Source organism: Epinephelus moara, chromosome 19 (assembly GCF_006386435.1).
Source record: "Epinephelus moara isolate mb chromosome 19, YSFRI_EMoa_1.0, whole genome shotgun sequence".
In the NCBI taxonomy this organism is placed as follows: domain Eukaryota; kingdom Metazoa; phylum Chordata; class Actinopteri; order Perciformes; family Serranidae; genus Epinephelus; species Epinephelus moara.
In genome coordinates, this window is record NC_065524.1 from 8,495,025 (window position 1) to 8,519,552 (window position 24,528).

Here is a 24,528-nt window from a genome sequence, read left to right on the forward strand (position 1 = left end):
CTCTCTCTGTCTCATTGTGTCATGCGGATTACTGTTAATTTAGTATGCTGATCTGTTCTGTACGACATCTATTGCACGTCTGTCCGTCCTGGAAGAGGGATCCCTCCTCAGTTGCTCTTCCTGAGGTTTCTACCGTTTTCTTTCCCCGTTAAAGGGTTTTTTTTTGGGGAGTTTTTCCTTATCCGCTGTGAGAGTCATAAGGACAGAGGGATGTCGTATACTGTAAAGCCCTGTGAGGCAAATTGTGATTTGTGATTTGGGCTTTATAAATAAAATTGAATTGAATTGAATTGAAACATAGCTGACTCTGAACAGCAAATGTTTTGTTCAGCAGGTTTCCCAAGTCTCTTTAATGAGTCAGATACCAAACATGCCAGTCTGTCTGACAATACCCACAAGACTTTGCTTCCACAACGATCTTCTGGCAAAGCGCTGTTGTGTCAGGATATGAATTTGTTGTCAGTAGATGGATGCTGATGGCATTTTCCTCTTCATGTGCCTTTCATAATAGGGAGGTCTGGGAGGTGTTTGCATGCCTTTACACAGCTGGCTCATATCAGCTGCTGTAATAAGATCCGCTGAAACATCTGGGTCAAACATGCCTGTGTGTATTTGTGCATGTGTTCAGCAACGGACCTGTTTTGTCGGAACCACATTGACCGAGCCTTCATTGTTTTGAATGAAATTGCTGCCAGAGCTTCATCGAAGACGTAACAAAGAAAAGATTCTTGTTACTGCAAGTGACCCTGGTCTTTAAAGAGTATTGTTACAAAGCAATGATTCTGAAGATGAAAATGTAGACTTTATGATAACACTAGATGAAACCTTTTTTTGTTTTTTTCTTCTGACCTCCAGTAGTCGAGGTTCTGCAGTGATGTAAAAGAGGAACATAAATACTCACTTGGAGTCATGTTTCTGTCAACCTGATGGATGTCAGACCAATATTCACTCTCTTTTAGGTCTGTATTTGGCCACTATCCACTCCTGATGGAAATATCTGGCTCTTTAGCTGCTAAATGCTCCACTGTGTGCACTGGCTAGTTGGTAACATTATTTGTTTGTTGTTTGATGATGTGCAGACGTGTGTATTAAGTTTTTAGAGCATTTTTTATAAAATCAGCTGGCTGAATGACACTATAAGGGCAGTGAGAGTGAACAAGAACAGTAAAGTTGCAGGCCATATAGCTAATCAAAGAACTTAAACTCACTGGAAAGTGGACTAGTTGCAGTGATCATAGATTGTATAATAAAGATGGACACTGTGACAGCTGCTCACGAGTGAAGCCAAAACATCTGGATTGCCCCCTGGTGGCTGGCTGTAGTACAGGTCATAAAGCCTGCCCTGTCCATGTTAGTGGATGGGACATGAGCCAAACTAAAAACTCAAAGTACACCTCAGATACATTTTTCCCAAAAGTTGTTACTGTCATTTAAAGTAGTTTTTATCACACTGCTGTATGTTCAAGTGTTTTTTGGTAAGTTTGGTTTTGATCATTTGATAGTTAGCTAATTGTTGTGCTCACAATCAGTGGCGCTGCTCAGGGTTGGGTTGCTATGGGTGGATATTGCTACTGCACAAACTGGCTTCAATTGATGTCACCAGTGCAAGATGGCAGCAGCCATACCTGGAATATTTTGGCTTCATTTTTGTACAGTGGGGGTAAGTAAAGACATGTCGTCCATATACTCTGTGGCGGTGATTCACAATTGTTAAAAAACCTGTTTCATTGACTGTTTTACATCGTCATTGACTGCTGACTCCCTCACTCCTCTTAACTGGCCGGTAGGGGCTACAAATTCTCTGGAAATCTACTAAAAGCAACAAGTCTGTTGCTGGGCACATTTTGGCCTCCATCTTGGCTCAAAAACTGACATTGATAGAAAAAGTTTGGTCTCATTTTGAACTGGAGCATCTACAGAGATGAATAATTCCCCATTTGTTGTTATTGTGTTGCCACCATTTTGACTGTAAGGGAGCTAGGAGAGACAATGCCACATGGTGCAGCTGTGCCGTGTTTCAGAAACACCCTTCAGCACATTTGCTGGATTTGTCGAGAGTGGCCGCAATCAGCTCAGGCAGCTGCAATTTAAGACCTCTTGTCGAGTTTGGCGTTATTGCTGAGCTTCAAAGTTCACTTGTGTCCTTGGAGGCAGTAGTGGACAATTAATTAAACAACCTAATGATCGGTGGACAAGTTATACCATTTGGTTTGGCTGAACAAAAAAGGAACTAGTCTTGTTTTGATTGTAGGAGTCTTTTGTCTTCTTTTCCTCTTCACCCAATCAACATTTATTTATTTATTAAGAAGTGTTTCGAGGAACTTCAATAATATCTTTTTCAATCCACTCTTGTCAGAAATCTCCTCTGAGGCTGATCTTGAGTGGGGAAAACTGAGCTGCCTTGTTTTTGTCTGTCTTGTACATATAGCTCTAATGTCCTTTGTCTTTCACAGACAGTTCAGCAGATAGCTAGACAGAAAAGGCTCTACAGACAACATGTCCATCACCACCAGTCAACCCTGCAAGCAGGAAAGGAAAGGCAGTTTCTTCAAGGTACGTGCCACTCCAATAATTATATCTGTGCGGGGCAAAATCAGTTTCGCACACAGAACTGTAAGGGCAGTAGGGATAAGCCATTCTGTAGTTTACATGAAGACCCTCAACGAATTTGTTTTAAGTCCACATAGGGAGTTGTCGGTGGAGGTCAACAAACCTTTCAGTTACGGGCTAAATCCTGAGGAAGATTAAAGAGTAAGAGAGAGGTGGAGCTGGCCTGAGTACAGCTCTGTGGCTTGTAACTGTCAGCCTTTTCATCTCAGCTTGTTCTGCTAAAGCTCAGTTTGTCCTGGATTGCTTAACAGAGATTTGTTTTTAAGGAAGGAGTAATAGTGGGCGTCATATTCGTCAGACAATGAGAAGTAGGACTCTCATCAAATATTCCCACCTCACCAAGTCAAGAAATGACAATACAGGAACTGACTGTATACATCAGACCACACCAGCTGATATTATATGATTGTAGCTATGTAGTAATCAAAGTTGCCATATCCACTGGTAACATGCCCTGTCTCTCACGCTTGACTGATCCATTGCTGGCTCTTGTACATTTGTGTGTATTTTATAGACATGTGTACCACTGCACAGCTGCATATCCTTCCCACCACTTGATCATATTGGGTCTATGCAGGGGAAAAAACATTGACAACAAGTTGGAAACACCCAAAAATAGAATGCCAACTCAGTCTTCAGAAAAAATGTTGGCATTGTACGTTTTCTGCAAACCACAATACATTACACTTGCACGTTATTATGTAGTGGATACATTCAAACTTTATGTTTCAACAACTCTGTGATTAATGTGTGGTTAGGTTTAGGAACAAAAACCATTTGGTTATGGTTAGGTTAGATAATGTTATGGCTTAAGATATCCAATTTGGGGAGCACAATACTAGCTGGAAATGCAGCAGTGTCTTAAGAAAGAACCGCCTTTCGTGCCTAAAAAGCTGCTGGAAAAAGTCAGTGAGTCACAACAAAACACCCATGTTTGGTGCCTAAAAAGCCGCTGAAAACATAGCAGTGACTCATGAAATCACAACTTTGTTGTTATCGAACAGTGGTCTGCAGCTTGACAGGTGTTTTGCCTACATATCTCACCATCCATTTAGCCATAAAAGATAAAACCAGTTTTTGTAATTGTAACCGCTTAAGTGCAGAAAAGTTTACTTTATACTGACTCCACTAACACACATAAAACAGCACGTGGGATTAAGTTAACCTTTAGGGCTTTCTGCCAGAAAGCACTTTATGGAAAAATATTTCCATTTTAAATCAAACCATCATATTTATCTTAAAACTTCAGGTCTATCCGACTTAAAACTCTGAAGGCAAACTTCTCCCAACACCCATAAGACATGGATTAATAACAAGATCATTTACAAAGGTGTCAAATTCAGCTCAGTAAAAACTGTCAAGGTTCATAGACAAAACGACTGTTTTTTTCTAGTCACCATGATTAGCTCAAGCATGTTTACATTGGATAAATTAGCCCAGCGGCTAGCGGATTCCTCCTCTAGGCATAGCTTAACAAATTACATGTATTATTCCTAGTTTTTCTTACTCATCATTGGTTTAAGTCACTGCATTTCCCGACAGAACAGCACAGTTGAATTTCAGCCTGCACGTTTTTCAGCCGAACAGTGTTGAGGCAGATCAGCTAATGGTTATCAGCTGCTTGCCATTATCTGCCTACTGCTATCTGACAATGTTTCACTTTGATTATTGAATCAGTATATTGATCCAGATTGATGGATTGTTACACCCTTAATGACAACTAAGTTGGCATCTCTATTTTACTGGGACACTAAGTGTAAAATAGTGTCAATATAAGTCAATATATTATGTTATTTGCTTTGGGTAATCCAAGGAAAATGTTGTTGCTTGTTTCTATGACTACTGCTCAGCACTTTGACCAACACATTAATCAGTGAATTAACAATGAATTAAATTGTTGTATTAAAATTAATCACAAGTAGTATAGGTATAAGGTATAGTATTAATGGCATGCATTGGGTCTCTATATGAAACACAAAAGAGGCAATAGTCAGAGCTTAGTATCACCTTATACTGTGGTTCACTTGCTTAGTGTGCTTAACTACCTGATAGAAAGAGTTCAAAGACTGATCCTCGCCCATCTTTAGTGTAAAGGCTGTGTCACTGTTTATCTGCAGCATGTAATAATTACAGGCCTGGCTTAAACACACACGGCCCTGAAGTGTAACCACACCTCACAGCAAGTGAGCCTGATGGAAAACGTAAAATAAAGGGGGGCCAGAAAAAGAGCTAATAATAGAAGAGTCAGTAAGTTCAGGAATCTACCAATACAGACCAGTCAAGAGATAAAATGGAGCGATCAGTACAAATACAGGCTTGTGTGCCTCATGAGAAGTTAATATACTGTAGAACATAAAATAGATGTGCCAATTTAAGCTAACACCATGTACAAAAGTTGAATTTCAGTGTAGCTATCCAATAGTTTTTGCAAATTATAGAGAAAAGTCACACAGAGAGTTGGCTGACAGCAAGTCAACGTAACTCCCCACAGCAAAATAGGTGGTTGGAAACATGGTGGCAAGGCAGTTTTGACTTTTCTATACAAAATTGTATTTATAGTACAACGTAAGGCACTAGAATATCCTCAAATTTTACCATACATATTATTACAGCCATACCAGTCATGGATGTAGAGACAGCATTTTCCAGCTTCTTTCTTAATGTTTTTTCTGCCCTATTTGGCATCTGGCCAGTCCCAATGCCAAGCACACATACTTTCCTCATGATGCCTGAAGGATGACTTTGTTAGTTAAAGGTGGTTTTATTGCATGCAGTGGGCACTTGACCTTGTGGAATTTTCAGCAGTGCCACACTGTATACCATTTTGTGTTAGCTGCAGTCTACTTGCCAAATATAGCTAGCTATAGGTTTCTAGCTCCAGTTTCCTTGTAAAACTTAGCATGATTTCACCACCAACTCTTGCTCTTATATACTCACAACATCTACATAAGTAAATGTTTGTGTGTGTGTTTTTTTTAACCCTCTACCTTGCAATCATGTTTTTCTTGGTTTAGCCTGTTGCTTGCAGGCATTCATCTCAAACACTCATGTTTTTGTAGTTTTTCAATTAGTATTTCAAATATTTCCCAGCATATTAATAACACAATGAAGTTTGTACTGCATCTGAGTGGTTAGGCCAATAAAGCTCTTTGAATTTAGAATAAAGTTCCTATAAAATGAAACGCCAATCCTTAAAATCCAACACACTCTCTGAAGTGGAGGCCATATGTCTGCAGAAAGGAAAAAAAATTAATCATGTCAGGGACTTATTTTAGAAAGCGATCCTGTCGTTTTTAATATTTGAGGTTTCGATCTTCAAATGTGCCTTTGGCAAATTAAATGAGTCAACATTTACGATTTCCTTTGAAACAGCTGAGCTAATTGTTTCCTTGCTCCGCTCGAGCCACTGATGTGATGTTACCCAATGGAAGCATTGCCCAACTAGACAGATAATTGGGAAGCGAAACAAATGACGGCAGTGTCACACTGACAAGAAGCAGGGTCATCTAAATTCCAGTATTTAGTATTTCTATAGAACAAAAGCTGTCTGAACTTGTTAACTCTCTTGTTCTTTCTCGTTCAACTCACTGAGCTTGCTTCATTACTCCCAGTAATATTTGACTGGTCTGCTGACAAAAAAATGACATGTCTGTGTTCTGGGTGCATTTTTGCTGAAAAACTGGAGTCATTGCTAACTTCTGTGGCTTGTCACAATGAAAACCATCCTGTGTTTCACCAGTTTAAAGCTTTTACAAACAGTGCAAACATGCACTGGTTAAAACTGAAGTCACACTGTCAAAACTCCTCACACAGTCAGTGAAACAGAAGTCTATGTGGACCAAATTTTAAATCCTATTTTCATTGCTCTTACCCAAAATGCATTCAATGACCACATTCTCCAAAATCCATGAATCCATGAACTCCATGAACTGCAATAACCATACTGAAATATATAGAAAGCTTAGCAGCTTTAACTGGGAGAGTTAATGCAGGACTCAAGAAAAGAAGAAGAAAATAAAAAAGGCAAACGTGGTACGTCACATACACACTTCCCCGCCCATCCAGAACACTCAGCCACTGTCCTGGGCAAAAGTGTGTGAGCAGATGAGGAGTGTGTTTTTGTATCTGCAGGGCTCGAGATTGGGACCATTTAGTCGCATTCTGCAAATATGGAGCACCAGTGTGACAGGGAGCTTCGAGTTTACACCAAAAAAACAAAACAAAAAAAAAACCCACTTGTGGCCCGCGACGATCCGTGTGCTCCAGAATAAAAGCACCAGTGGTTGTGCTTTGATTTATTTCACTATAACAGTACTTTATTCGATCTATTATACAGTAACAGCACTTAATTTAACTTTAAAGTAGCCTAACAGTACTACTACTTAACAGTAGTTTATTTGGTAGTATAGTATTTTAGTAGTCTACAGTGGTTTAGAGGAAATTTCAAAATTCCAAGATATATGTCATGCATCGCAATATAGCCTTAAAATATGGCATTATTATTCAGCCCTAAAATCATCTAAAGGAAAAGAAAAAACGAAAAGGAGAAGTACAATAACTTAACATTTTCAAAATGAAACTTTTCTAGATGGAGATGTTGATCAGACCAGGGTGTCATAGTGGTCAAGGCTGTTAGCTCATGCTGTTTTTTGGCTTTCTGTGCCTGTTGTTTATTCAACTGTTAAGGCTCATCTCTGTATGAGAGTGTGTGAGCTCACATTTTCTTGTCAGTGCATTGACACTAGGTAGCTGTTTGACTTAAAGGGGTTGAGTCAGGGTCAAACATGCAGCCTTGTGAGTAGTTTTTAGAAAAGCTTGCTCAGAGCCTCAGGAGTAGTAAAGGGTAGTAAATGCACCGATTCAGCATGGCTTTAATAGAACTAACAGAGGGGTTAGGAGGAGGTCAACAGGTTTCATACAACGCACAGTAGATGTGCGGTTAGAAATGGAGACCTCTGCTGGAAAGTAGTGCTCAAGTTTGCCTAAGAGATCAAAACATGCTGATTTATTTGGCAGCAGATTTAAAAAATTAAGAACTAGTAATACTACAGAAATTCACATATCTGTTTTTTTTGTTTGTTTATGAAGGAAAGTCTTGCCGAAATTAAAAATCTATTTTTGTTGTGGCCAAGAAAATCAGCAATAACTGTGAGTTACAGACATTAAACTAATAACACAAACTATCTGACTAAATAAGAATTGAACAAAAATGGGACCCTAAGAACCCAAGAGTGATTAAAAACCAAGAAATTAATAAATAAGACAGGTCTAATACTATCAAACAAAGATTTGGAGAGACTAAAACATCGAGATTCTAAAACATCAATGAAACAATGAAGAGAACACACAGTTCAAGGAGCAGTGATGAAGCCTAATTTCAAAGAGAGGCCAAATATTGCATGTATGAATATATGATAAGAACTAATGATGATAATAAAATTCTTCTAGCTGTATGTAATAGATTTGAAATTAAAAGTATAATTTGCATTTTGGCTAGAGTTAGAAGAAGATATTGAGTCTTTGGTGAAGACAAGACTCAGGAAGTCACTGCTCTTGGACAAAATATAGTTCAGCACATAACTCCCCACCCTCAGTAAAACCACAATTTGTTGTTTTTACACTTTATTTTTTTCATGGCTTGGTTTGTGTTAGGCTTTGGACAACATGACAGCTCCCCAAATGTGAAGCCAAAACATCTCCATCACCCCCTGGTGGCTGGTTGCAGTACAGGTCATAAAGCCTGGCCCCCCATGTTAGCAGATGGGACATGGGCCAAACTAAAAACTAAAAAGTATGCATCAAATAGATTTTTCCAAAGGATGGTTTCTGTCATTTTAGGTAGTTCTTATCATGCTGCTGTATGTTCAAGTGTTTGTTTTTCTAGTAGGTTTGTTATTTAATGCTATAAAATGGGGATTTTACAACTGTGTGAGCCATCCGGTGGGCTTGCAATCAGTTGTGCTACTTGTGATTGATTGGAAGGGTGTGTGGGTGAGAAACTTGATACTTGATTGCTGCTGAGCAGACTCTGGCTCCAAATGATGCCACCAGAGCAAAATGGCAGCCGACATACCTATTATACTTTAGCTTCGATTCTGTATAGTGGGGGTAAGTAGAGACATGCATCCTTCTTGATATATAGTCTATGATGGAGATAAGTCCTGCTGGGTTTAAATACTTATGGCCCATAGAAAAATGAATACATGAATAGGCACCCCTCTTGCTGGAGGACCTGATGACACCTGCTGTTGGACATGATGTGTTGAATAAAATTATGTGGCTAATAAACTGTTTTGACGGTATTTAAAATCTTACTTTTGGAATTTTTTCAATACCTCAGTATACCATTTTACCATGATACCACCCAAGACTAGTTTGCTTATGCATTAAATAAAAAAGATATAATATGTTTCGAGGGGCTGGTAGGCTTATTTTGTTACCTTTGTCATATTTGATGACTGTCTGCACAGAAGCACGAGACAGATAGTCTGTAAAAAAAATCATGTTCCTCCTCTCACTCCCTGTGCTTCCAATGGCATTTGCTAGAATCTACCGCGGCTCATGGAAAACAACCAATAAGATCCGAGGAGTCTCTTAAACAGCTGTCAATCATGTCAACCATTGCTTGTGAACTGCGGTCAAATTGTCAAACTAGGCAGCACTGATCAAATGTGAATCAAGATTCTGTCACTGCATTGCCTCTTTTTGACCTCAAATGCTTTCAGAATTATATTAGAGTGTACTGTTTAGCTGTATCATGAGAGTGTTTGCTCCGGCCAGTGGGCAGCGCTCAGTCTTCGGCTCGACTGTTTTCAACATGGAGACTGGGTCACAAACTTTCTAATTTTACACATGAAGATAATGTTTTTTCACAGATTATCTCTTCCATGTATCATGCTGTGGATGCAGTGACAGCTGCAGCAAATATAACAGCAAATAACCAACTACAGTTTTTTTTTTATAACTGAACAGAATGATCTCACTAGACCTGATCCGAAAAGCTGATTATGGTCTCCGCTTCAGTGGGAGTAGCTTGTGAGTTAAATTGGGAGCAGACATAATCCAAATGTTTCTTAACTGAAAGCCTTCAACCCAGAAAAACTGTGCAAAAAAGGTTGCAAAAGGAGTCACATTCAGGGCTGGTGAACTGGTCAGGCTGTACACACTGTGGTGACGGCATCAGAATGTCGCAACTCCTTTTGGTCGCACTGTGCTCACACTCCCAGGACTGTGACACAAACACTGTGACAAGCCTAGACTCTGATGGGCCACAGGCAAAGAGGCTCATCAATACAATGAATTAAGAAAGATTGAACAGATAATAATTGAATCTTGTTATTTAATAATAGCAACCAAATCAAACTTCATGAACTTAATTTACAGGTTCATTAATGATTGTATGATGTGATTTACGAATATTCATTGTGTAAATGGTTTTACAAATTAAAGTTTTTTTTCTGTGAAATAATAGTGTTTATAACAATGTTATGTGACCCATACATGAAGGATCATTCACAGACAGGCTTGTACCAATTGTTTCCTGTCAGTGTTCCTCTGTAGTAACTCTGATCAGTGGGAAGTGGTCAGGCGGGGGTAGACTGTCTTGCAAACAGCCACACACACACACACACACACACACACACACACACACACAAAATGTTCATCAATGAGAACCAGTTAATAAGAAATTCAGTAGAAAAGCGTGAAACGACCTCCACAGAAATACGTATTCTTTCTTTCTAAGCTGATCTCTGACCTGTTTTATTTTTAACTAAACAAATGTATCGTTGCGTGTCTCTTTGTAGCTGATCGACTCATTTGCCTGGGAGATCGGCACATTAAAGAAGGAGATGGGGAAAAAGACGAAGCCTGCAGAAGGAGGCCATGAGACAGATACACTTGATGGGTGAGCTCATTGTATGTCTGCACATAAGATAGTTTTCTGGTTTTGACTGTGTGTGTGTCTGTGTGTTCATTGATACCTTTCTTTTCATGTGCCAGCCTGTATTGCCATTAAATTTAATGTAGCACAGTTTCCCGTAGATACCAGCAGAGGGCACTCTTAAAAGACATTTAATGTTGTGTTATGTGAAATGTGAAGACAACATACTGACACAAAGCTGTCACCAAGCTATGTCAAGAATCAGAGGATAGCATGACAAACTGATAAGCTGTCCGGGAACTGTTATGTAGTGCGTGTGCGGACCATAAGTCTGTGAACCTGGACAACATCTTCAACCTGTAGAAAATCTAGATCCCAGATAATCCTCTGATGAAAAGACATCAGCTATATAAAGAAAAGTCACAGTGTGTGTAAATAATCTCAAAAAGGTTTCACAACATGCCCAGGAACTGGAATGTTTGGTTTGCAGTTCAGGTAATTATTTTCTCAGACATCTTTTCTGTGTAATCCAGAAAGTACCTGTTACATGTTGAAGGAAGTGTGACAGGGTCTAGCAGTATGAAGTCACTGTGATCAGTTCCAGTTAGTTCATCTGCTTTTGAATTATCTTTAAAGTCAGTGAATTAGTCATACACTGTCTGATGTTTTTTTTGCTGCACTCGAAACATATTAGTGCTGCCCACACATTTAAAAGTCTCTCTTTGTGTGTGTGTGTGTGTGTGTGTGTGTGTGTGTGTGTGTCAAGTCAGTACTTGCTGTGGGGTGGAAAGAATTGTGATTATTATAATCAGTGGATTATTAGTCCATTAGCTGTAGTAAAGAGTTTCTTGACAAATGAAGATTTTACATACAAAAATATAATGGGCTTCTAAACTATGATGTATTGTCAAAAGAATAACTAACCAACAGTGTATAAAGTACTTAAAGATTAGCTCAGCCCCAACCTACTTCACTAATAAAATGCTACTCACACAAAAATGCATCAGTAACAATGATCTAATGATGTAATATTTACACAGTATCACATATATTACATTTTACACAAAAGTTCTTCTACAAGAACCATTTATTAGTTAGCAGTAATGAGCAACAACAGATTTTGTTTAATCATGAATTAGCTTAGCAGACACAATAAAGTTTCACAGCTGGACTGTTGCTAAGCAACATATAAACATTCCTGCACACTAGCCTGCTACTTTGTGTACACTTACACCATAGACTGTTTATAAAGTTGGATGACATCACGACTCCCCAAAAGTGAAGCAGAGCATCTCGATCTCCCCCTGGTGGCTGGTGACAGTATAGGTCATAAACCCTGCCCCCTGGGACTTGGGCAAAACTAAAATATCGAAGTGCAGGAATACATTTTTCCCAAAGATGGTTTCTGTCATTTTAGGTGGTTCTTACACGCTGATGTTTGTTTAAGTATTCTTTTTTTCTGATAAGTTTGGTCTTAATTAGTTATTTGATGCTATAAAAAGGGGGATTGACATCAGGATTTACGGCTGTGTGTGCCAATTGTTGTACTCTGGATCAGTGGTGCTGCTCACGATTGGTCGGATGGGGTACAGGCAGGAACTGGATATCGTGGAGATCACCGCTGCAGACTCTGTCTCCAAGATACCTCACCAGTGCAACACGGCAGCAACTGTGCCACCGATATTTTGATTTCTCTTTTTAACAGTGGGAGGAAGTGGAGACGCGTCGTCCATCTTTACTTACAGTCCATGGTTCTACAGGTTACTGCAGTGCAGGGCAGCTACTGTATATCATGTACATTCAGATTCATATTCATTCATAATTCAACTTTGTGTGTGTGTGGGTGGGTGTGAGCGTGAGACCTAGCTGTGACTCAGACCAATTTCAAAATTTACCAAGAACTTGAGAATCTCTTTTTTCCCTTCATCTGTCCGTTCTTGCAGTGGAGTCATACAGCTGTGTTATTTCTCCCTCAAGCTGAAACATTATTAACTTGAGCAGACACGTCTTTACTTCCATTTGCATCAACTCTCCACAGTTGTTTGATTTCACTTGTATCTTTTCATCTGCTTCTAAAATATACACCACATTCTGGCTGAACACATCTTTCAACATCATGTCAACAAGAGGCATTCAGATAAGAGATTACACACACATATGATCCCACTGGTCACATTTTAAATGTGCATTAAAAAACTCTCACAGGGAACAACTTGCTTTGGCAGCAATGCAATGGGATGAAAAGGGAGATTGTCACTGTAGCAGTGCAATAATCCAACGTTTGTAAAAGTGTGATTGAGGTTGAGCTTAATATAAATATGATTTAGGCACGATTGGTTTTAAGTTGGACCGAGTCTGTTTCAGCGTGGGTCAGTTGGTGTTGACAAGAGATAAGATCATACAGTGTGCTGCTGTTTCTCCTCTGATCCAGTTACTGCTTGTTGTCCTGATTATTATCATTTTAACATATGTTTGATGTTGGAGAGTGTAATCAGGGCAGTTTACATTTTCGTATGCAAGCTGGAGACATGAAAACACAACAACACAAAAGTGGCTGAAAATATTGAGCAAATGGCAAACTCTGATGAGCTGTGATGGGCCACACTCAGACCAACAGAGCCCTGCTAAAAAAAAATGCAGCCCTCTCATTCATTTGGTGTCAGTCTGTTGGGGCAGCGAGGGTGCCAACACAGGAGGAGTCTGGCAAAATAAAGCAATATTGTATTTTACTGTTGAACTGTTATGCCAGATTGTTTGTTACCAGCTGGCCGACATATTGTTTCCTGTGCCAAAAACAGCCAAGCTTGGATTGCCTCACCTACCAGCAAAAGCTTTTATTGGTCTGGTGTAGCACAGTGCATTCTGGTAGTTGCAGATTTTCTACCTCTTGAGCAAAAGCAAATGCAACAGCCATTTTTCTCCATTTTTTTCTGGTTAGCACCTAAAGTATTACTGCATAGACTGCCTAGTGTTATAGAAAGAACATCTTTCCAGCAGTAAAATACTTGAACTTTGGTTGCAACGTAATGATAGGTCATTATGAAGGTGCTGCATTGGCCAATCAAATACATGCAAGCAAACATCCACGGTGGATTACTTTGTATTATGAATAATCGCACAGCAAAAGATAGTACAACATACTTAATTGTCTGTTATTTTGAAACACCCTTCCTTATGTTTCAGTGCAGAGCTTCAGACTAACTGAATTCCATCTCACTATGGTGAGGGTCACTTACTTTTAGCCTTCTCTGTAGAGTTTAAAGTCCATCTTGCCCTCATCTCTCCATCCAATTAATTAGCTTTTTTTCATCAATTTCTCTCCCTTCTCTGCTCAGACTGCTGGAAAAAAAACTATTTGAAACTCTTTTGGCACAGTTACATGCAAGAATTCAGGTTCTCTGTCGTAGCGACTTGACTCTAGTGTCTACCTATCATAATGTATTTACTCGGTCATTCACTGTGTGTTCTTTGTGGCTGTAATGTCTTTTGGTGAAGTAAGTCATTATGGTGGTGGCGTGGTGTGTCTTAACATGTGGGCTCTAATGATGAATAAGCATAAATAAGTCTCATTATTACTTGAGATATTCCAATCACACTGGCGTTCGACTGAATTCGTAAAAAAATGAAAGTGTTTGTTACAACATTCTGTGGTGACATAAAAAAGTACTTTACAGGAATTGTTGTATATTTTATATTTGTGTGATTTGTTTTCAGACTGGGTGAAGAGGTTGGAGGTCTTTTCCTGCAGGCCTCCCCTCGTGCTGGGATCAGAGCGGGCCTGGCTGGAGCCAGAGATTCAGGCTACGACTCCCTCCATCGGAGGCTCAGTGTTCTGGACAGACTGGTGCATACGCATGCTGTGTGGCTACAACTGGGCCTCAGCCACCAGGATGCCGTACAAATACTGCAGAACCAACCGACTGGGGTGAGGGAACATCGGCTACTTTGACTCCTTTTATCCACACCGTTGACTTAAAGCTTCCACTTTGGTGTAAAAGTTGAACTTCCTAGCCCAACAAGACGGGTAGAACATTACAGCACCTCCTCAGGATAATTCAATATGATGCACCACAAACTACTGCTTTCAAAGTAGTTGCTACCAAATAACTCAGCTTTAAGCCAACCAAAGTGTGAGTGTTTTATGATGACAAACTGCAGTCTTAACTTAAAAAAGAAATATAGGAAGTCTATGTGTTTATAGTCAAGATTCAGCACCTTTTTAGGCCTTACAGGCCTTCCTATGTTTTTGAAGGCTCATGAATGATGTTACACTGAACTCAAATCAGCTGTTTTCTTTTATACATGACAGTTAATCTTAATTGGCATTTCTTTTTCTCGACCTGAAAGTCTCCTGCCACATTGCATATATATATATATATATATATATATATATATATATATATATATATATAGATTTAGATATAGATATATAGATATAGATATAGATATATAGATATATATATAAATGAAACTGATAAGGGCACAGTGGAGACCTGAACGAAAGCTATACTGACAGAGCTGTCAATCTCTGCCATACAACCTCGTCCTGCCTTAGACAAGTATGCAGTTAAAACAACCAAAGCGCTAATAGAACACTGGCCAAGAGTCGGGGAGAAGAAGACATTAATTAATCAAAAAAAGATGCCTATTAAGTATGTATGACTGTTAAAATAAAAAAAAGCATGGTATAGACAGAGAATTGAATGAAAAGTTCCTGAAAATCATCAGGAAAACTCATCTCTAATGAAATATTCACAGGAAATAATCTGCTCAGAATTCATCCAAATCACTGGTTTAACACAGACTTTGTGCAGTTTTTGTGTTCACTATTTGGGTTAATTGTACAGGTTATCAGTTGTTTCAACCCTACCGACCATCCTCTGAACTAAAAATAAAATGTTCACAAAACTGCCTCTCTGTATTAAGACAGCTTAAACTTTTATATAAATCATACAGTCACAGGTGTTGTGATTTATTTTACTGAACCGTATTAAAATATAATCACATCACTTCAAGTGCCACTCAACGTTTTAACAAGTACTGATATTGCCTGCAAAGCTTTACTTGTTTCAAAGAGTATAACACGCAAAACAATTTGTGTAATCAGAAGCAAATGCAAAACGGTTTTAGAGCTCACAGTAAGTATGTGTCTGATTGGATGTTTCCTCTCCTGGACTGCAGACATTCGTGGTGAGGAAGTCAACCAGCCTGCAGAAGAAAGTCATATCTCTTCGCATGAACAAAGACTCAGCAGTTCCCCTCAAAGACTTCCCTGTTAAGGAGAGCCAATACAGTAAGCATCTGGGAATGTTTGTTTTTTCTTACTTTGAAATGCATAAAGCTGCCAGTCCGGTTTCTCAGTCCTCCCCCAGCAACACAAACTATTAGACAGTGGTATGAAATGGACGAGGCTATCACGGGGATTACCACACCTACCCGGTGGCAAAATATGTGCGTGACCAGTCCTCAGGGGTTGCCGTGACTGTCAGTATTAACAAAAAATTGTCTTAGTAGCTCAGCTGGAATTACCCTGCTGCTGTAATTATGCAGCCTAGATTTTGGCCAAAGCACTTGAGTAGTCATGTTTCGTGTGTTCAGAAACCTGCAATTATCATACCGGCCTGAATCATTGTGACCCACATACAATAAAAACACAGAATACACACATGGAAGTTTTTATTGGACTTTAATAGTTGTAACAGAAGTCAATCAATATATGTGTCCCAAAATCCACAAATATCTCACAAACATGTATTATTTGTATTTGTGTTATGTAAAGTGTCCACAAATCTACAGAGCAATTTAAAAATATGCATAATTTATCTGTAAACATGTATTTTAATCTCACATAAAAAAGGTTTTAGGTTTTACAAATGTAAATTTCACCACAACAAATACATGTGAGGTCATATTTACACACTTGTGGAACCACTAGTACATGTGAAACAGGCTTTTCACATTTCCCCCCTATTTATTTGCGATTTTTTGTCCATTTCATACCGCAGCAGATCTGTAGAAAAAAATCTACAGATGTAAGGTGCAGTTTGTAACTGCGTCAGCAGAGCTACAATCTGTACTGGGAGATGGCTAAAACAAGAGTCTGCCTACTTTAGATGAAACTACGCCAACCCTGTATAGCCACCTTTGCATTTTTACACAGAACCAAATGAGTACGGCATCATGCTGTGCCAGTGTCTGGTTTCATACAGCATGTCGGCATCCCGGAAGCAAGAGAGGTGTGACAGGCATGTAACACAACAGTGTCAGCCTCTAGTGTGACAAATAACATACACATCAGCAGCGCTTTATAAATAATAGCAATAGCATACCATTGCAATAACAATCATTTACCGTCTCTGTCATATGGCGGCTGATGTCATCCTCTGCATAGAGGGTAAGGAGCGCCCAGGGCTCATTGTTTTCCAATTTGCGGACATTCTCTGTCGTTTTTCTTTGAGTTAGCTGCTAACTGCCTGTAGCTGCTCTTTAGATCTCCTGACAGTGGGTCACACACAACATGTCTTCAAAATGTCACACCCATCCCATCCCTGATTGCATCATGCTGGTTGTTGCTCTTACACAGATGTTGATTTAGCACTGTTTCTACCTCTGCTGCTGACTTGAAGGCAAGACAACTCTGTCCCCCCATTCCGCAATTGTACCTTTCATAAAGAACAGTGAGGCGGAATAACAGCACGAATTCCCACCTTGAACAAGCAATGTAAAAAGGGCCAATGACATGGAAAGTCATGGAAACCCCACTCACGCAGTTTGAAAAATAGGGACTGTTTATCAGGCCACAAATGAGACAAGAATTAGTTTGTTAGCGCACCCCAGTCACTCCATGTCACTCCCCACCAGTAGGAGAATACTTCACAGGGAGGAGAGTGGACGGCAACTCCGGAGACAGACCTTCAGTTAGTGTCTGTAGAAACTTGAATTCAGCTGGCGCAACCCCTAATGCTGGGTGTCTGATCCTGATCCTGGACTGCCCCGCTCCCCTGTCAGATCAGCAAATTTTTGAGTTGCTGCCTTTATACAGGTTAGACCCAGCACTGCTGCTGGCCATGATCTTGCTGCATTCTGGTCTGTCCTCCCAGTCTGTATCCACAAATGTGTAATATGACTTTATATCTGTTGTGGCGAAAATATTTACATTTATAAAACCTTTATCATTTTTATGTTAAATTAAAATAAGTGTTTATAAGCAAGTTATTTGTATTGGCAGATTGCTCTGTATTTTTGTGGATGTGACATCACACAACAACAAAAAAAATAATCATGTTTGTGGATAGTGAGATATTTGTGGATCATGGTACACATTTCACAGAAATAGAAATAGAAATTCAAAATTTGCAAAAACATCATAACCAATAAATAGTTCTGGTCAACATTATTGACAACCTTAGATTTGATCGACCTCCTGTTGTCTGCACAGTATTCCTCTTGAGGCTTTGTTCCAGTCAGAGAGATATCTCATGTAATTGTCAGACTCTTTGATGTACTGTATCTCTGTCTGTGAGACGTTTGGTGACGTGGAGGCTTTACTTTTCAACTTCCTCCTCTTCAATCACCCCATACCACTAAATCCCCTGTTCTTCTTCTTTGTTTGGTTCTATTTTCAGTTACCTGATAATCAGGGATTTTCCTGAAGCTTTGAGCAAATATCACACTGCTGTGAATGTGTAGTGTCTTGTTCTTTTACCTGTGTGTGCTGACACTTCACAACCAGAGTGGAATTTCCAAATGCTTACTGAGTGAAAGTATGTCTTGCGTGTGAAAAACCGGCCACTGCAGCCTCTGTTCCCCTTTCCCTTTTTTCTCTGACAGGTGGTAAAAGGTGTAGACTGAAGACACGCAACAATAAATAGTGCTCAATTCACTGAGAGTTGTGTCATGCAAAACCTGCTAGTCTCTGTATAAGTCATAGTCACTCCCAACATGTAATGTCTCCTTAAGTGAAATGACAGGGATTCTTTTGATTTTATTTTTTTTTCTGCAGCAGTTCAGTTTGATTTGAGGAGGAAACGTGAATGCAAAACCTTTCTTTTGGATTAAGAATAATCTGTTTAACATGGACAGATTCTCCAGAACCCCACTTACTCATCCATTTAAACCTAAAGATTAAATAAGTGTGTTTGTAAATTATGTCACACTGGAAATTAAATGGAGGAATACAATCAGTTGCACCACCAAAGTCTTTGTTTGATTCACAGGTAAGACAACAGCATGATGATAAACTAAATTAAGTGACTCATTCTACACAGTTCATATTAGTTTACAGTTATACACGGGACATTTGTTCCTGTTTTGGATGGGTAAAGGGTTAATCAGATCAGAGCTCTAATCTAACTGGGATTTTACAGCAGCATGGCCATGTTCACTCCAACAACAGCAGTGTGAGAAAAAAACACAGCCATTTCCGCAAGCCTATTGCATGGCGCAGGGGAGGTGCTGATGTAGTGGGCTGCAGCAGAAAGACACAGAGTTGGCTGGCAAAAAGTTGACTCACTTTAATGCAATGTCATCTTGCAAGGCGCTGTGTTGCAAACTAACAAGTGCACATTCCTGTTTACCCTGGATAAAACTATGGTCCCTGTGATATCTATACAGAATTATCAATTTATACCTCTCAGTATTATATCCCACTTTGTACTGTTTTGGTGTCTGATAAATCTTCAAATAGCTTGGATCTATTTCTTACTACAGTTTTTACATGTATGCTTTTATCTCACTACCAACCGAGAAAAAAAAAGAAAATTCTAATACATGGCTGTTTTTGGATAAGAACAGTTATTTAAACAAATGTAACATAACTTATTGTAGGAGTCAGGAGTTCCTGTTTTTCTTTTTTTTGTTTGCCGAGTTACTGCAGTTAATCTGTGGATAATCACATAACTTCGAACAAGATTAAGGGCTCTTTCACACCTACCTTGTTTGGTCCAGACTTTCAGACTTTTCAGTTTCATCAAGGACAGAGGGATGTCGTATGCTGTAAAGCCCTGTGAGGCAAATTGTGATTTGTGATATTGGGCTTTATAAATAAAATTGATTGATTGATTGATTGATCTAAACCCAAATTCTACGGGTGTGAAACCTCCTCCGGACCCTGGTCCAGACCAAACAGCCTCACTCTATGACAAAAAGAGGTGGTCTCAGAATGGATCAAATTGAATTATGGTTCGGGTTGTTTCTAGTGTAAAATTTTTTTTTTTTTTTCTTGAAAGTAATTAGCACGCTGTTGTCATGTTATTCGAGTAATGTAGCTCCTTTAAGGAATAGCTCAGTGCATAGTGAATGTGTAGTCAAGAGAGGAAGAGAGAGTGAGGGTGGATGTGCTCAGAGCAGACAGGTGTTGGCAATTGGAGCACAGAAGAAATTACCAGTAAATTTGTCAAGCTGTAGTAAATGTAATGTGTCAGTGTTAGTTTGTGCATGAATAAACACTGCAGCTCCTTAAGAATCAAGTTAAGTTTCTGTGACTTGCTTCTCAACTGCTTGGTAAAGCGAATGGGATAAGCCCCAAAGTGAGCATCAGAAGCTTCTTTTCACTGCCTGTTCAAGGTAATATCGTGCCATTATTCCGCCTCACCATTGTGTATATAAGGTATGATCCGGGAATGAGGGAACAGTGCTGTCTCACCTCCGAGAAAGTAACGGAGGCACTAACAGCGCCGAAACGATATCTGTATAAATGCGACAGCCAGCAGGATGGAATCATGGATGGCACAGGTATGACGTTTTGACAACGTGATACCCACCATGCAACCCACCGTGAGAGATTTAAAAAGTAGCTGATAGCAGCTGGCAGCTAACTTAAAGATGAAGAACAGTGGCTGAAAATGTCTGCAAATTGGGAAAGCAATAAGTTCCAGGAGCCCCTTACCCTCTGAGCAGAGGGCTAGAATAGCTGCCCTATAGGAGGGATGGTAAATGATTGTTATTACCATTTTATGCCATTGTTATTGAGTGCTGCTGCGCGTGTCACACCAGAGGCCAATGCTGTTGTGTTACATGTCACACTCATTTTGATTCCGCAATGCTGGGATGCAGTCTAAAATTACACATGGGAGCAGAATTATGCAGCGGTCGTTTGGTTCTGTGTAAAAATGCAAAGGCGGAAGTTCGTAATGGCCCCATAGTGTGATCTCTGTGTAACAGGGGCTTGAGAGAAACAAAGCGAGAGAGAGAGAGATGCACAGCAACAACGATACTATAACAATACGACATATATGACAACTATAATGATGATAATAGAAATCTTACTAATAAGAATAGTAGAAATGGGCATCAAACAGGACCATTGCAGCACATGCAACCACAACCCACTAAAAACCTGCATGACAAGAAAGCACAAAGACTCCAGGGAAGATGCTGAAGGAGAAGTTATGAACAGACATGAATGTGTGCAGATGGAGAAGAAGAGGAGGAGAGAGGGGCTCAGTGTTTCAAGGCAGTCTAGGCCTATAGCAGCATAACTAAGGGACGGTTCAGGGCCAGCCCTGACTATAAACTTTATCAAAGAGTAAAGTCTTGAGCCTTCTCTTAAATGTGAAGAAGCTGACTGCCTCCCACACCCAAACAAGAAGATGGTTCCATGGATGAGGAGATTGATAGCTTAGGGCTCCCATCAAGCTTGCTGTATCAAGCTTTGTTCACATTTGTTTTGGTATCACCACACGAACAAAGCCACATCACTTAACTCAAGCATGCAATATGTTGCAATATTAAAACCTTGACCTTCCCTTACTGACGTGAATTTCTGTTTCACTCTATGTGACTCATTTCAGTTGGCAACTTGATTAAAGTGTGCTGCGGCCTGTTTGAGCGTGTGTTCTTTAACAGAGAACTGTTGTTGTGAGTTGTATTGAGTTTTGTGAGTGTTCCAGATATTGAGACATACTCTGTGCAGATGACGCAAAGACGACCGATTGGCAGACCCAAACGGAATCTGCGGATTTTTTTGATTGTTTTCAGCGGTGATCCAAAATGAAAATCTGCAGAATTCTGCTGAATGGTTTTTTTGGGGTTTTTTGCCCGTAATGTGATAGACAATATTAATTTATGATAACAATTGTTTTTGAACAAAAATAACCTCACACAATACTTTAAACCTAAAATTACCTCAAGCAGACTAAAAGAACTACTCAGTAAGATAGTAGAAACTTTGAATCAGAAATTTGATTCAATCATGAATACTTTTAAGAAGTCAGTCAACAAAATGTGAGACACACGGCCATTAAAATGGAATGTTCAATGTCAAGCAGAGAGAATCCATGTGGGCCTGCTGATTGGCCAGTGTCAGTGTGCCATGTGCCACATTAAAAATCTCAAAGCACAGTATTGTTTGGTGGTTTTATAACTACTAAATAACATGGTTAATTTTTGAGCTGTTTCTGACTGGGAACTGACTATTTCACCACACCTTGTACATCTCGTGCTAGACTTTAGATATGGAACAGCAACACATTTTGAGAATTCAATTCATAGCACGGGCAGCACGGTTGTGTGGTGGTTAGCACCGTCACCTCACAACAAGAGGGTTCCCGGTTCGATCCCGGGTGTGGGAGCCCTTCTTTGCAGAGTTTGCATGTTCTCCTCATGTCAGCGTGGGTTCTCTCCGGGTACTCCGGCTTCCTCCCACAGTCCAAAGACATGCAGGTTGGGGATAGGTCAATTGGGAACTCTAAATTGTCCGTAGGTGTGGTTGTCTGTCTCTATGTGTCAGCCCTGTGATAGTCTGGTGACCTGTCCAGGGTGTAGCCTGCCTCTCACCCAATGTCAGCTGGGATACGCTAAATGCCTGTTATCTCTGCCTATACTCAGATCTTGGTCGTGTTCAGTTCTTTGTAAGAGGGCTTGACTGGAAGCTGTTGTACCTGTGTCCCAAGTTGTGAGCATAAACGTTCTCACTACAGTCTATTACAGGCAAGACACATGCAGAAGTTTTCTTCCTCCCAACTATTGCATGATCTGTTTTCCAGCAAAATGTCTTTTACACATTAAGCAACAGTTTGAGTCCACATGGGAAAAGTGGTTACCACCACTCACTCTCATTACTATTTGTTCTGATTATTTATATGACACCTATAATACCAGTCTTATTCTTTTATCCCCAGGGAAAGTCAAGTCAATTTAGGGATTATAAAAAATAATCCATTTCTTTGTATGTATTGGTTTAAAACTTGGCTGTGGTTATTGTGCTTGTTTCTCAGTTATGTTTTATCCATCCTTTGCCAATGAAATAAGTTAAAACATGATACATGCAGAATCAGCATGATTTTATATCTAAGGAGTTCCAGTTTTTGATCCTCATCACAGGATTTCTTTGAACCAGATAATCAAAAATATCGATGCAAAGCATAGCTTGGTGGTATTTAGAACTAAACTGCTCAGTCACATGGTTCATTTAGACACAGTTTGTTTTTTTTAAATTATTTTCCTCTGACAGTTTCCTGTGTCATGATCATGTTGTTCTCTGCTCTTACAGCTTTCTCTTTGGTGGGATCAGGGCTGAGCTTTGCGGACCTTTTCCGTCTGGTGGCATTCTGCTGCATCAGCAGGTGAGTTGAGCATTTAGAACTCATGACCACAGAAAGACATGCAAACCACACTGATGTAATCCATGTTTCATCTATATGTCCAATACAGTAGAGTAGAGTAGTTTCAGTAGAATAGAGTATATTACATAAACCACTGTCTAGTTATCCATCTGCAGAGGGAGAGTCGAGAGGCGTGGGCTGCAAAATCCATTCTCCCTCCCTGAGTCATCAAATCTGAACACACTCAGACATGATCCACATATTTTAGGATCCAGTGGGGCTCACACTTGTAGAAGATCCTTCATATAAACATCCATGAGTCTGTTTAGAAATCATAGAAAAAAGAACTCCAGACCTTTCCCTGAGAATCAACACATTTTCTTCAGTATCAGAGTAAATCAGTGATAGTTGTCTGTACATTCATGGCAACACTAAAAATAGGAACTGCTAATAGGTAATTTGGTATGGGTTTAATGGGGCTAATTTGCAAAAAAGTTGCACTGTCGGTATTTTTAATACATTACTAAGGCTCAGAATGTCCCATCAACATGATTCTTATATATGTGGAACACTGAGACTCTGCTCAATCCCTTCATTTACAGATATTTGCGATGTGTTGTGCTTGTGCATATAAGTATATTCATAATATTGGACACTACAATATACAAAATACATCATGTAAGTATATTAATGTATGAAATAAAATCTACATTGTATATAAATCTATTTTTTTCACAGTATAACTCTTACAGATATGTTATTTTTATGAGGAGGAAACAGTCTAAGTTTGGTCCTAATGCAACTCACCAACACTACAAATCATAACAAAGGCAAAGAAGGAAGTGTCAAGTAAAAAAAACACTCCACAAAGAATTCCACCTTTAACCTTCATCTAAACAAGGAAGCAGAGATTCATTTTTAGATGGATACACAGTTAAAATAGAAATACATGACTAGTGTACAACTGTTCCATTGAACGTAGTGTCACTGGTGCTAGAGCAAGAAGACGTTTTTTTCTTGCAGATTTGTCATATCTTTAGTCATTGTTGTGTCATTCAAATAGCACAGACAATGAGCCTTTTTACTTTTGAAAGTAGGATTAAGTTTTAAGCATTATGATTGGCGACACTACAGCTGGACGATATGATTTTTTGCAATATATCGATATATTTTCAAGCAAGACATAGATTTAGACAATACAGTTTATATCAATATACAGTATCTCACCTAAGTGAGTACACCTCTCCCATTTTTGGAAATATTTTATTATATCTTGTCATGGGACATCACTATAAAAATGACACTTTGATATAACTTAAAGTAGTCAGTGTACAGCTTGTATAGTAGTATAGATTTACCTTCCTCTGAAAATTACTCAAAACACAGCCATCAACATCTAAACAGCTAGCAACATAAGTGAGTACACCCCACAGTGAACATGTCCAAATTGTGCCTAAAGTGTCAATATTTTGTGTGCCAACCATTATTATCTAG

General features: G+C 39.4%; 1 protein-coding gene across 1 annotated transcript in view; it reads left to right on the top strand.

Annotated features, from left to right (window-relative positions):
* rin2a (Ras and Rab interactor 2a) overlaps positions 1 to 24,528 on the top strand; it is a 66,721-nt gene that overhangs the window by 14,777 nt on the left and 27,416 nt on the right. Inside the window, exons 2-6 of the mRNA XM_050070945.1 lie at positions 2,458 to 2,553; positions 10,416 to 10,516; positions 14,207 to 14,417; positions 15,674 to 15,785; positions 22,983 to 23,055. Coding sequence (XP_049926902.1) covers positions 2,497 to 2,553; positions 10,416 to 10,516; positions 14,207 to 14,417; positions 15,674 to 15,785; positions 22,983 to 23,055 — 554 coding nt within the window. The 5' untranslated portion in view covers positions 2,458 to 2,496. The remainder of the gene's footprint in view (positions 1 to 2,457; positions 2,554 to 10,415; positions 10,517 to 14,206; positions 14,418 to 15,673; positions 15,786 to 22,982; positions 23,056 to 24,528) is intronic.